Consider the following 14,156-nt stretch of genomic DNA (forward strand, 5'->3'; position numbering starts at 1 on the left):
ACAACAAAAAAATTAATGATGTTCATTATTGCTCTCACAGTGTTAAGTTTTATGTATATTCAAGTTTTATCAGGTTTCTGTCCATTGATAAAGCATGACCAGGTAAATTGGTGGCGTAGGAGTTTTAACAAATGTCATGTCCAATAACTTAAAAATAATTAATTTCACAAGCAAAAAGATTCTCAAAACTGTTATTTCCCACACCTTCACATGACCATCATTTCTTTCTTTCTTCTAATACACAACCCCCTTATAGTGATGTGTATATTATGTTCTCTTCCATAAACAATAACATATAATAAAATAATTTATGCAAAACATTAACAAGGTTAAATATAATTTGATACATACATTACATATACATTGAATTCATAGAATTCATAAATATAACAAAATCCATATTATGACTACAACACAAGTAGTTAATATCTCACCAAGTATCTCTTTAGGAAACACAGCATCCTTGAGAGTTGCAGGGCGGCCTATGCCAACCTGGTTTTGTGCACAGACACGGAATTCATACTCCTGTTTTTCATCCAGATTTGGGATTGTAAATTCAGTCAGAACCAGTTGTGTGCCAGCATTGCACTTCTTCCAGCCTTCTTCTGGATTATCACTTTCTCCCTTCAGTCTCATTTCAACAAAATATCCAATTATGGGAGCACCACCATCATAAACTGGCTTTGCCCACCCAAGTGTGATTGAGGTCTTTGTGCTGTCAACCACCTTCAAACTGCCAGGAGGACCAGGAGGCTCTGAAAATGAAATTACATTCATTAAAGCAAAATTCTTAGAATGGTAATCATATGAAATAAATATAATGGAGTATATACTGTATACATACCGATTGGATCCTTAGCTACAACGGGTCTTGAAGGTTTGCTAGGATCTCCCAGTCCAACTTCATTTTCAGCCTTGACACGGAATTGATATTCATGGTTAGGAATCAAGTTTGTTACTTTCATACGTCTTTCTGGAATTGGACTCTTGGTTATTGGAACCCAGCGGACAGCTCGTTTTTCCTTTCTTTCAAGTATGTATCCAGTAATGGATTTCCCACCATCATTTTCAGGAGGAGCCCATACAACTGTCATTTCCTCTTTTCCAATTTTAGTGACCTCTGGTGGGTCTGGTGGACCAGGTCTGTTAAATTGTGTTCTGGTAATAATGGGTTTGGTCTCTGCTGCAGGACCTGTTCCCATCTTGTTTTCTGCTCGTACTCTGAAGATGTATTCATTTCCTTCGACCAGACGAGTCACATTGGCATAGTTAGTTATGACTGATGCTGAGTAAGTGGACCACACCATTCTCCTTGTTTCACATTTCTCTAAAATGTAACTTTGAACCTCACAGCCACCATCATCTTCAGGGGGATCCCACACCACTCTGCATCTGTCTACTGATATTCCAGATACTTTTAGATCTCGAACAGGTCCAGGTATGTCAAGGACATTTACAGTAGCATATGCAGTAAAGTTTCCAGCAGAATTTGTGGCAGTAATTACATATTTTCCGGAGTCTTCACGTTTGGATTTAGTTAACAGGAACTTGGAGTAATCTGCCCCAGTTTCAACATGAAGTCTTGGATTTTTGCTGAAATCCCCTGTATCTTTGTCTTTAACCCATTTAACCTCTGGCTGTGGTTTTCCTCTGAGACCAGCTTTAATTCTTATTGACTCGCCAGCCTTTACAACAAGTATTCCAGCTAACTTCACATCAAGTACTGGTTTTTGTATTTCTTCTTTAACAAGAACTTCACTTGTCTTTACCCAATTACTTTCCCCTCCTTCATTTACAGTTTGTACTCTGAACAGATATATCTGGTTTTCGATACATTTGTCAACCATGAAATATGTTTCTTTTATAATACCCTTATGCAATCTTTCCCATTCCTCAGAATCCTTTGATTTCCTTTCCAGATGGTAGCCAAGGTTTGGGCTCCCACCATCATAATCTGGTTTTCTCCATTTTAGGAAGACAAAATTTTTTCCAATGTCCGTAATATGGAAGTTTTCTGGTTCACCTGGTTTTTCAATTGGATCAATTGCAAGTATTGGTGTCTTTGTCTCAGTTGTGGGACCAGGACCACATTTATTTTCTGCACAAACTCGGAAGAAATATTCATGATGTTCCATTAGTTTTGCTTTAACTAGACGATTAGTGCAATCAGACGAAATCATTGTCCAAGCTCTTTGGCTAGGTTCACGACATTCAACAATATAATTCGTAATCTCAGTGCCTCCATTGTCCACTGGGTTCTCCCAAGATATCATACAAGAATCTTTGGTTACATATGTAGCCTTCAGATCACGACAATGTCCAGGCCTGTCAAGTACATTCACTTTTATAGTAGCTTGTGCCTCACCACTATCATTTGTTGCTTTTATGATATAACTTCCATGATCTGCTCTTGTTGCTTCTTTGATGAAAACATGAACAAGAGGGAAGTTGATATTTATTGCTGTGCGTTTGTCTTTTTCTAAAACCTTCTCATCATGGGTCCAGGCAATCTGTGGATCAGGTCTTGCCTTAACATAAGCCATAAGATTAATATTGTGTCCAACCCTTACAGTGACTCGGTCATGGGAAGTAACATCAATCTCTGGTGGAAGAAGAATATCCTTAGCCACAACTGATTCAGGGAGTTCTCTGGGTTCTCCATCACCAATCATATTTGACGCTCTAACACGGAATCTATACTCAGTGTCTTCAGTTAATCCTGGTACTCTAAATGCACACTGCTTAATAAGATCATCCTTATTTATTCTGGTCCATTCAGTACTACCTGACGTTTGACATTCAACAATATATCCTAAGACTGGGCTACCTCCATCTCTTGTAGGCTTAGTCCAAACTAAGTCAGCATAGGAACTGCTCCAATCCTTCAGTTTAGGGTTTACTGGAGGACCAGGTACTGTGATTGGACGAGATGGCTTAACAGGGTCTGACACTGGAGAAGGTCCACTGAAGCCAGCTATGTTTTCTGCAAAAACTCTAAATTCATAACTGTTCCCTTCAAAAAGTCCAAGTACTCTATATCTGAGATCTTGAATTGGAGTCTTGTTCACACGAATCCATTTTCCTGCCTTGTGCCTACGCTCAATTATATACCCACTAATTGGACTACCGCCATCAAACAGTGGAATGGTCCAGCTCACAGTTACAGCATTCTCTGTGACATCAGATGTGTTTGGTTTTCCTGGATGGCCAGGAGGCTCAAAGCTATGTTGGGCAACAGTTGGTGCACTTTCAAGTGGTGCACCAATGCCGATCTTGTTTTCTGCACGAATGCGCATAATGTATTCACAGCCCTTCTGTAAACGTGGGATTTTAACTTTTGTACTGGTGCTGCCAGAACTGACTCCTCCCCATGTCTCTTTGTTAGATTCTCTTTTTTCAACAATGTAATTCATAACTGGACTTCCACCATCATCTTTTGGGGGGCGCCACTCAATGACCATGTACTCTGGAGTAACTTCAAGTATTTTGACTGGGCCAATGGGCGGTGCTGGGACATCAAGTACTGTTACATGCAAAGCAACAGTCTTGCTTCCAGCAGCATTTGACACTGTAAGAAGATAAACTCCTGTGTCATTTCTTGTGCACTCATTAATGGTTAGTACAGTTGAGTAGTGATCAGTGTCAACTTTCACATTGCGTTCAGTTTTGATTTCAGTGCCATCGATGACCCACTTAGCAGTGGGGATTGGCAATCCTCTCATTATTGCAGGCAGTCTGATTGTGCTTCCAGCTTTTACAATTATACCTTCAATTAACTTCACGTCAACCTCAACGATAGGTGGCACTAAAGAAAATGATAGAATTTGTATTAGATTTCACAAGTCATTATCTACAGTTTAAAATATGTGACTTAATTCCATACAAAGAAAAAAGTACATCTTACCAAGTTTCTCTTGACAAAGGACTGGTACTGTGGTGTCAGGACGGCTCAAACCGACTGCATTCTCTGATTTCACTCGGAATCTGTAGGTTTTTCCCTCCTCAAGTCCAGTAACATGGCACTCAGGAATGCTAACAGTTTTGAAAGTAATCCAGTCTTTTTCTCCCTCCTCTTGGTACTCAACTAAGAAACCAGTAATATCACTACCACCTGTGCGATCTGGCCAGTTCCACTGAAGCCAGACTTCAGTTTTATCAGCATCCACATGGTGCAAATTCTTTGGTGGACCAGGAGGGACTAAAAAAAGGAAAACGTATTAACATAAAGCATAAAATAAATGTATTTTTTTTTTTATGTATAATGAGATGCAAAAAATAAATACATTTAATACTTACATAAAGGATCCATAGCTTTAATGGGTTTTGTAGTTTGAACATATTCACTTCTGCCAAACTGATTTTCAGCAGCAACACGGAACATATATTGAGTGCCCTCTATTAAATGTTTAATTGTAATACTACGTTTTTTAGATGAAGAGCACACAGGCACCCACTGCGCAGATGCAATGTCTTTCTTCTCAACTACAAAGTTGGAAATTCGAGCTCCTCCATTATCTTCTGGGTCCTTCCAGGAAAGATATGCTGAATCATTTCTAACCTCAGACACTTTCAGATTCTGAGGAGGACCAGGTTTATCTAAAGGATGTCAACAATACACTATTAATTACAAGAAAATACATGCAAACCAGTAAAGTAAGCACTATACATAATCACAACAGGATGATGCAGATTATGTGACATACATACCTAATACAAGAACTTTGCATGCGGCTGTTTTTGACCCAGCTGGATTTTCCACAGTTATTGTGTAATCACCAGAGTCAGAACGCAGGCAATAGCGCATTTCCAGTTTACTTCCAACACCAGTTACTTTAATATCAGCTCTTGTAGGCACATCTGCTTCATTCTTTTTCCATGTGACTTTGGGGAATGGTATTCCCTTTATTCCAACACGAATGGTGACATGAGTTCCAGCCATGGCACGAATTTCACGAGGCATACCAACATCAACCAAGAGATCAGGTGGCTCTGTTAATGACCAAAATAAAACACATTAAATCATTCCCATAGGAATATAAAAAGATATGGAGAGAGAGAGAGAGAGAGAGAGAGAAAGAGAGAGAGAACTGATGACATCATTTACAAAAAGAAGCATCTAATGTCACAAGCTTTTTTGTCTAGTCAAAGTATTGCAGAGTACAGTTTAAATTATTTTAAATAAATCTGAAATTACCAAGTCTGTCCTGTGCTCTCACTGGTTCAGGGATGTCAGCCGGTTCGGAAACACCAGCTGCATTCACTGCCATGACCCTGAATCTGTACAGCTCACCATCTGAAAGACCAACAATCTTAAACTTTGTCTCTTGGCATGAATCAGGAGTCTGATTAACCTTTATCCAGTCCTCCTGACCAGCCTTCTGATACTCTACAAGATATCCAAATATTTTTCCCCTGCCGTCAAACCGAGGACGCTGCCAGGTCAATGTTACGGAATCCTTAGTTTTATCAGCCGCTTCTAGTTGCTCTGGAGGGCCAGGTACCACTATAACACAAAAAATGCCAATTATTAGACATAAATGCCATCTTTTGAGGTATATTTCAACATAGTAATCACACTATTCAATAACTTACCAACTGGATCTTTGGCAAAAACAGGTTTGGACGGAGGACTAGGGTCACTCACACCAACTTCATTCTCTGCCATCACACGGAACTCATATTCACATCCCTGAAGAAGGTCTGGTACCAAATATTCAGGTTCTGGGTATATACGTTCTTTTACTGCACGTGTCCATCTGCTTGTCATAGTTTCCTTCTTCTCCAAAATGTAATTAGTGATAGGCTTTCCACCATCACGAGGTTGTTCCCAGGCCACAAGTGCAGAATCTTTGTATACTTCCTTCACAACAGGTTGCTTTGGAGCCTCAGGGACTCCTGAAAGCAATAGGGTTACATTTTTTTCAGGAGGCATACTTTTGCAACTATACTTATAGCATCAAATACCTTTTTAGTGTTACTCACTGAATATATCTTTGGCTTTCATATCCTTAGAAAGAAGTGGATCACTAATGCCATATATATTCTGAGCACAAATTCTTATGATGTAGTCTCTCCCCTCAATTAGCTTTGGAACAGTACAAGTTGTCCTTGTACATGACGATGTCACAGGCATCCAGAGATCTCTGTTTGTGTCTCTCTTCTCAACAATGTAGTTAGAAACAGCAGATCCACCATCATCCAGAGGGGGGTTCCAGGAAATAACCATATGATTCCTGTAAACTTCATCAAAAATAACTGGACCCACTGGTGGCTGTGGACGGTCTAAGTAAAACATCATATGCAGTTTAATGCATGGGTTATTGTAATACAAAACAATATTTATTAGAAGAATTAAGCTGATGACTCCAAAAACTATATCTTACCAACAACAATCACATTGCAGAATCCTTTGCTGGAACCACTGCTATTTTTCACTATTACAGAGAATTTGCCACTATGTTCACGCTTAGCATTGGTTATACTCAAGCACAGTCTTGTAGTAGTATTTTTGAACTGGATATGGTCATCTTCTTTCAATTCTTCTTCATTTTTGGACCATTCAATGGTTGGAGACGGCTTTCCTGTATAGCGACCTTGGAGGGTACAAGTCTCACCGACCCGAACAATAAGTTTATCGCAGAAATCCAGATCAATCTTTGGAGGTTCTAATAATAAAAGTAGACATTTTTATGTTAAATTATTGCCAACTCATTTTACAATATTAAGCAATGTAATGAATTTATAATGAGTAATACAGAGATTACTTACCAAGTGCATCCTTGCAAGTGACTGGTTTAGTAGAGAATGAAGGCTTGCCTTGCCCGATTTCATTCACGGCACTGACCCGGAATTCATAGCTGGAACCTTCTTTGAGGCCCTCATAGGTGTATTTTCTATCCATCAGCTTGTCAGTTGTAAGACGAGTGAATTGATCTTTTCCCAACTCACGGGCCTCAAGTACATACATTGTAACCTCAGAGCCTCCATCATATTTAGGTGGTCTCCATGCCACACTGATTGAATCCTTCTTGATGGCTGTGACTTCCAGAACTTCTGGTCTCTCAGGTACAGCTGTTTTAGATGGATCAGAATGCAATTTGTTATTACAGAAATTATAGGAAAAATATACTGATGTTTAGACATATCAATATATAACATGTGCAAACACTGAAAATCTAAAATAATTATATTATTAAGAATTTAATTACTTACAAATAGGATCCCTTATAAGTACTTCCTTGCTTGACTCAATGAATGGACCCAATCCAATAATATTTTCAGCAGCAATTCTGAAAAAATAGGCCTTTCCATCATGAAGACCTTGCACAACAGCATTATGTCTTGTTACAGTGTAAGACACAGCAGTCCAGCCTCTGCGATCAGCTTCACGTTTCTCAATGATGTAATTAGTGATAGCTGACCCACCATCATCTTCAGGTGAGAACCATGTTAACTTGCAGGAGTCATTTGTAAGATTTTCACCTGTGAATGGTACACCAACTGGGCCAGGAACATCTGTGGATTAAGGTCAAAGCCAGTTTAGAGAACTGTTGTTTCATTTCACCTGCAGAAATTCAGATGCTATATACCATTTAACTACTTACCTAGCACTTCTACAATAACAGCCTTCCTTCGTTCACCTCCTTCATTCTTAGCGCTTAAGGTATAAATTCCCTGGTGCTTCCGCTTACAGTTCTTAATTACCAAAGCTGAGCTAATAGCTGTAGTTTCAACAACAGCTTCCTCTGGTAAAACACTATCATCCCTGTTCCAGGTGATCTGTGGAGCTGGTTTGCCTGACACATATGCTGTGATGCGTATGACACCACCAGCATGAACAACAATCCTCTCCTTCACTGTGGCATCCAGGTCTACCTCGGGGGCAACTGAGAATGGATATATGAATAGTTAAACAGAGGTCACCTCTACTAAGAAAAAATACGATTAAAATGTATTGTTCTTGGGACTTACTTGTCCTGTCCTTGACTTCAATCACTTCTGAGACATCACCAGGCTCACCAACACCTGCAGCATTCACTGCTCTAACTCTGAATCGGTAAAGCCCAAGCTCTTTCAGTCCAGAAACCACAAATTTGGTGCCTCTTATTTCCTTATCCTTAACCTAGAAGAAAAAAATAATGCAAATGAAATGATATGAAGCTTTATTTGCCATTTGTACAAATATACGTACATTGTAATCCTTCTTTTCACATATTACATTACATGCTTTAGGGGCCAACACAGATGTGGTTACTCTACAGAGCATGGGATTGGACATGACCACCTTCTGAACACAGGCACAGAGGCTTAACCAGCTTAGCCAAACACTACCCATTCAAGTCATATAAGAATCACATAAGTATCACAGTTTAAATGTTTTCTCTTGCTGTGTCATACCTTTTCCCATTCTTCTTTGCCCTCCTCTTTGTACTCAACAAAGTATCCAATAATTTTTGATCCACCATCATTGAGTGGTGGAATCCATTCCACATCAACTGTTGATTTGGTCCAGTCAGTTACTTTTGGAGTAGGAGGTCCAGGTGGTACTAAGAAAAACACATATAATGTACTTTAGGTTACACTTAAAATATTAACATTTATAACAACAACCTTATCAACAAATTACTGACTGCAAACATACCAATGGGGTCTCGGGCACAGACTGGATCGGATGGCACACTTGGAAGTCCACATCCTGCCGCATTAATGGCAATCACTCTGAACTGGTAAACAGATCCTTCAATTAGACCAGTTACAGTGTGTGAAACACCAAGGGGCATGATTCTGATTGGGTCACGGTTCACTCTGGTCCAACGCTTAGACGTTGTTTCTTTGCGTTCCAGCCAATATCCAGTGACCATAGACCCGCCATCATATTCTGGCTCTTCCCAATTGACTATCATAGAGTCAGCTGTCACCTCTGTAACAGTTGGCTTCTCGCATTGACCAGGAACAGCTTTTGAGAAAAAAATAGTATCACTGTTTAGTTGCAGTGTCTCAAAACAGCATGTACAGCATTTAAAAAAATGATACTTACTGAAAAGATTTCTGGCTTTCTCAGGTTCACTGTTTAGAGGTGGCCCAACTCCATATTTATTCTGAGCCATGATACGGAATTCATACTCATGCCCTTCTGTTAGTCTCTGAACTGTGTACAAGCATTCTTTGGGATCACTGGAAACATGCACCCAGGACTTCCGGTTGTCTTCACGTTTCTCAATAACATAGTTAGTAATCTTTGAACCACCATCATCCTTTGGGGGATTCCAGGATAAAGTAATCCTTTCAGCAAATACTTCCTCAAACTTAATTGGTCCAATAGGAGGCCCAGGCCGCCCTGCAAAATGAAATTTAAGCAATGCTTCAGTACATTTAATCTATCTTGTGTAAGTAAATTGAAGTATTATATATATAAATACAAGTCCATACCTAAGATATTGACCCTTATATCCTTGGAAGCCTTGCCCGCAGTGTTGCAGGCTGCAATTGTGTATACAGCAGTATCGTCTCTTTTGCATTGTTTTATCAGCAATGTGCAACGATCATCAGACACAAGCTTATTGACATGCTGATCATAATGAACATCTGTCTTGTCTTCTGCTTTATCAATGAGAGCTTTCTGCCAGGTCAGTGTAGGGAATGGACAACCCTTAATCTTAGCAACAATATAGATATCAGATCCCTCTTCCCCTTCCAACATTTCTTTGAGTTCAATTGTAGGAGCACCTAAAAAAAAAAGTCACGTCTGTTGTCATATCCATAATGAAATTAGATTTCAAACAAAAATATAAAACACACAATTATTGGCAATAAGTACTATTATTCTTTACATACATGTCTGGTCTTTCACAACAATTGGTCCAACAGTAGCAGAGGGTCTGCTTGCACCAGCCTCATTAACAGCCTTGACTCGGAACTCATACTCTCCTCCTTCTTTGAGGTCTTCAACCTGGAACATGGTCTCTTCAACATCACGCTTATTGCATTGTTTCCAAGTCTCCTTTTCTGTTCCACTAGTGTCCCAGCTGAGACGCTCAATTATGTAGTGTTTCACTGGAGCACCACCATTATTCTTGGGTGGCGCCCATGTAAGTGTTACTGTGTTCGTAGTCACAAAGTCAATCTTAAGCTTTGTGGGAGGATCAGGAGGATCTGAGGATTTAGAACATGGTAAGAATTTATGAATTCAATTTCATAAATTACACTGTTACATTTCTGATGATGGAAAAAAAACACTTACAAATTGGATCTCTGGCTTTTACGGGTTCTGTGGTCTCAGTAGGTGGTCCCATGCCAATGCGATTTTCTGCTCTGACACGGAACAGGTATTCCTGTCCCTCAAGAAGGTCAGGGACGACAAAGGCCTGACTTGCACAAGCTAGGTTGACTTTTGTCCAAGCACTGGTTCCAACAGCTTTCTTTTCAATGAAATAACTCTTGATTCGCTCACCACCATCATTATCAGGAAGTTTCCATGTAATCCTACATGTGCTTCTTGTGATGTCTGTGATTTTGAGTTCTTTTGGTGCTCCCGGTACATCTAAAAGCATTACACAATACTGTTATAAATGTTGGTTAATGTCATGAAATTCAATTTTAATGAAGAATTAGAAAAGTACATACCAAGCACATTCACTCTGACATTAACAAGTTTCTGTCCAGCTTTGTTTTTGGCTGTAATGGTGTATCTGCCTGAATGGCTTCTTTTGCAGTCATATATTGTAATGGTTGAAGATGTGTCACTGGATTGAACCTGTTAAAAGCCATTAGTCTTATGTAAATACAATAGTAATAAAATATAACAGTAATAAAAATCATTTTCCAAACACTGGGTGCATGTAAAAACAAATTTTGCACACCTGACAATAATGCACGCTAGATTTATAGAGATCTTTGAAGCAGATTGTACAGAACACTGTTAAAAATGTCCACTTCATCAAGGATAAACAAAACTGGGTATTAAAGTCTCAAGTAAAGTCGTATGCAAAGTCACCATCATGCCTAGGCTACTGTGATTTTCACTTAGCAACCATTTTGTTTAACGACCTGGCAACTTGAACAGAACTCGGTAGCTAAATGAGGAGTTCTTTTATGTGAAAAAAACTTCAAGTATATCTTGGTAAAAAGAAATACAGTGGTACCTCGGTTCTCAAACTCACTAGAACTCGAATTTCTTGAAAGTCGAACAAACCAGTTTGACCTAGAACTCGATCTGAATATCAGAAGTCCTAATATAATCATAATATTCAATATTGTACGTGCCAGGAAATGAGTCACACAGCACGTCTTTGAGCGGAAACAAAAGGTAACGCTTCAGTGTCAGCCTCGCATTTGCTGTAGTAGCAGCACTTGTTGGTGATAATGCTATTTTATTGAAAATACTGTATCAGGTAATACACTGTACTTTATATCATTTTGTTAGCCATTGCTCACCAAAAAGTTACGTAATAGTTGTACAAATGTTACAACCTAAAAGTCTGCTATTCACGAACAAATTAGAGTAATAATAAAGTTTTCTGGATTCAAAGTTTTTATTGTCATGTACAGACTACAATGCAATTCTTACTTCAATGCCTTCTTCACAGACTGGACGATTAACCAAATGAAGCAGCGCAACATTACAGTAACTAACAATAAATAAATCACTAATTTACGTGTACTATTGGAGCATTTATGTAATTTATTTTAACTTTATTTTACCAGGTAAATTAACTGAAAACCAGTTTTCACTGCTTTACGTGACATTTGGGAGAAATAGCAGATTACGCATCGGAACTGCCTGGGATACAAACGTCATGCATGTAACTAAACTCTTCAGCCAATAAGGGCAAAGGTGTGTCGTCACGGAGGCGGTTCCAGTTTGTGCAGCTGGGTGAGAGGTCGCAATGCATCTAACCGTAATGCATTGCGTCAGGATCAGAATGCGTTGCTTTAAGCCAGCGCTGTAAGCAAGTCGAACGCACCCAATGACCGGACTGGGGAAACAAACTGAAACGCGGACTTAATACAGAGGACTAATGACAACAACCAGAAACAGCTGATCACATGGGGATCCCACACGAGGTTAATGAGGGGGCGTGGCACATGGAAGGAGCGGACGATCTTGGCAGGACAGGGGTAATGTTGGGATAAGATCTTTATCGTTTTGGAAGCCATTAAGAAAAAAATGCTCTTCTTATTTTATCCTGTTCATTTTGTGTTTAAATGCTTAAAAAAAAAAAAACATATTTAGGTGTAATTTTGGGGGGCCGGGAACCAATTAATTGGTTTTCCATTATTTCTTATGGGAAAAATTCCATCAGAACTCGAACTTTTTAGGATTCAATCCGGAGTCCGGAACGGATTAAGTTTAAGAACCGAGGTACCACTGTATATATAAACATTACTGTCATATCATACAAAAGAAACTGCAAATGAATCATTGATTAGAAATGTTAAATGTTAATCTACTTCTGTAATTTGATTGCCTTATAGAAGTGTTTTTGATTACTAGAATCATAATAGGGCATCATGATAATCCCATCATTTGCAAAAAAAAAGTTATGAGTTCTTAATTTTTTTGCGACACTTGCTCCAATTATAGCACTTAAGACGTTTTCATGACATGCTTTTAATTTTAATGCCATTTAAAGTTCCTGGGCCCAAAAACTTGTACCTCTGAATCCACAGGAAGAACATGAAGCCGATCTTTCGTTTCTGTCTTTGCACCCCCTTCAAACTCCCATGAAACCTTTGGGGTAGGACGCCCATTGAATGTTGCAGGAATCTTGATAATGGAGCCAGCCCGGCAGGACATTAATTCAAGTGCATTGACATCAACAAAGATAGTAGGCTCCTCTGGAAATAAAAAAGCATTATCAGCATCATTGTGACCAGTACATGTGGATGCATTTTTATAATCTCATGGTTGTTACCTTGAAGCTCCTTGATCAGAACTTCTGTGGTTCTGGGGCTAGGCTCAGATTCGCCAATGTCATTGACAGCAATCACTCTGAATCTGTACCTCTTCAGCTCAGGCAGATTTGGCACAGTGAATTCAGTGGTTGGATGCAATGCATCTGGCCCATTTACTCGTGTCCATTCTGATGTACCCTCGTCCTGTTTTTCAATGATATAGCCTTTGATAGGACTGCCACCATCTTTTTCTGGGGGTGTCCAGGTAAGAGTGACGCTATTCTTGGTTTTATCTGCAACCTCAGGGGTAGAAGGCATACCAGGAGGATCTGGGAAACAGAACAAAATTAAGAAATGTTAAGACAAAATAGTGTGATTTTTCCAATGGAATATATTAAGTAAATAATTTTTAGCACTCTAGCTAGAGGGGTACAGCATATCATTCTGAAAACAAATATAGTGCCTAATTAAGACAAATGATAATTATTCTTCAGTTTAGCTTAATAATAAGGTCTAGGGCAATAATTGGTATTTAATAGTATTTTAACATTTCCACCTATGTGGTAATTCAGAATACGTATTTATATATTAAGCACGCTTCTTTAATTATTAAAGAAAGACAGAAATACCAAACTCCACTCACATGTAAAAACCCAACTGAATATACATATGCATTCTTAGGAAAGCTATAATACAGAACTATATGACATTGTAAATTTCACTTACACAGAGGATCAACAGCTAATGCTGGGTCAGATGGTTCACTTGGCGGTCCAGTTCCACCAGCATTGCAGGCCATTACACGGAACTGATACTCAATACCCTCAATAAGACGAGGAACACTGAATTCCCAGCCTTTCAAACCACGTTTTGAGATAGGGGCTCTATTTACTCGAGCCCAGTATGCTCCTCGTTTCTCTTTCTTTTCCAGCCAGTAGCCTGTAATAGTGGATCCTCCATTATCTAAGGGAGGTTCCCAAGTAACCAGCATGGAGGATTTTGTGTGCTGAGCAACTTGTGGTTTCTCTGGTGGACCAGGGAGTCTAAAAGGATCCTTAGTGACAACTTCTTCTGATTCACAAGCATCACTGATACCATACTTGCTCTGAGCTTTGACCCTGAACTGATAGGTGCCATCAGTTTCCAGGTTCCACACCTTAAACACATTAAAAATAAGTGGGATATTAAAATACATTATATAACTTGTTAATTTTACCTATAATAAACATATATAATATTTTATTTTTCTATGCTTATACTAA

The 14,156-nt window shown here is 39.0% G+C and overlaps 1 protein-coding gene across 1 annotated transcript in view; it reads right to left on the bottom strand.

Moving 5' to 3' along the window:
• LOC111838612 (titin-like) overlaps positions 1–14,156 on the bottom strand; it is a 191,717-nt gene that overhangs the window by 54,316 nt on the left and 123,245 nt on the right. The window contains exons 168-190 of the mRNA XM_072700423.1: positions 13,621–14,050; positions 12,915–13,223; positions 12,656–12,837; positions 10,624–10,753; positions 10,241–10,540; positions 9,835–10,152; positions 9,430–9,726; positions 9,038–9,337; positions 8,642–8,956; positions 8,398–8,546; positions 7,972–8,122; positions 7,605–7,886; positions 7,213–7,515; positions 6,769–7,071; positions 6,384–6,665; positions 5,983–6,282; positions 5,593–5,895; positions 5,195–5,503; positions 4,708–4,989; positions 4,297–4,596; positions 3,905–4,198; positions 845–3,805; positions 435–755 (exon numbers count right to left, since the gene is read on the bottom strand). Of these exons, the coding sequence (XP_072556524.1) occupies positions 435–755; positions 845–3,805; positions 3,905–4,198; positions 4,297–4,596; positions 4,708–4,989; positions 5,195–5,503; positions 5,593–5,895; positions 5,983–6,282; positions 6,384–6,665; positions 6,769–7,071; positions 7,213–7,515; positions 7,605–7,886; positions 7,972–8,122; positions 8,398–8,546; positions 8,642–8,956; positions 9,038–9,337; positions 9,430–9,726; positions 9,835–10,152; positions 10,241–10,540; positions 10,624–10,753; positions 12,656–12,837; positions 12,915–13,223; positions 13,621–14,050 (9,121 nt within the window). The remainder of the gene's footprint in view (positions 1–434; positions 756–844; positions 3,806–3,904; positions 4,199–4,296; positions 4,597–4,707; positions 4,990–5,194; positions 5,504–5,592; positions 5,896–5,982; positions 6,283–6,383; positions 6,666–6,768; positions 7,072–7,212; positions 7,516–7,604; positions 7,887–7,971; positions 8,123–8,397; positions 8,547–8,641; positions 8,957–9,037; positions 9,338–9,429; positions 9,727–9,834; positions 10,153–10,240; positions 10,541–10,623; positions 10,754–12,655; positions 12,838–12,914; positions 13,224–13,620; positions 14,051–14,156) is intronic.

Source organism: Paramormyrops kingsleyae, chromosome 16, assembly GCF_048594095.1.
Source record: "Paramormyrops kingsleyae isolate MSU_618 chromosome 16, PKINGS_0.4, whole genome shotgun sequence".
NCBI classification, from domain to species: Eukaryota; Metazoa; Chordata; class Actinopteri; order Osteoglossiformes; family Mormyridae; genus Paramormyrops; species Paramormyrops kingsleyae.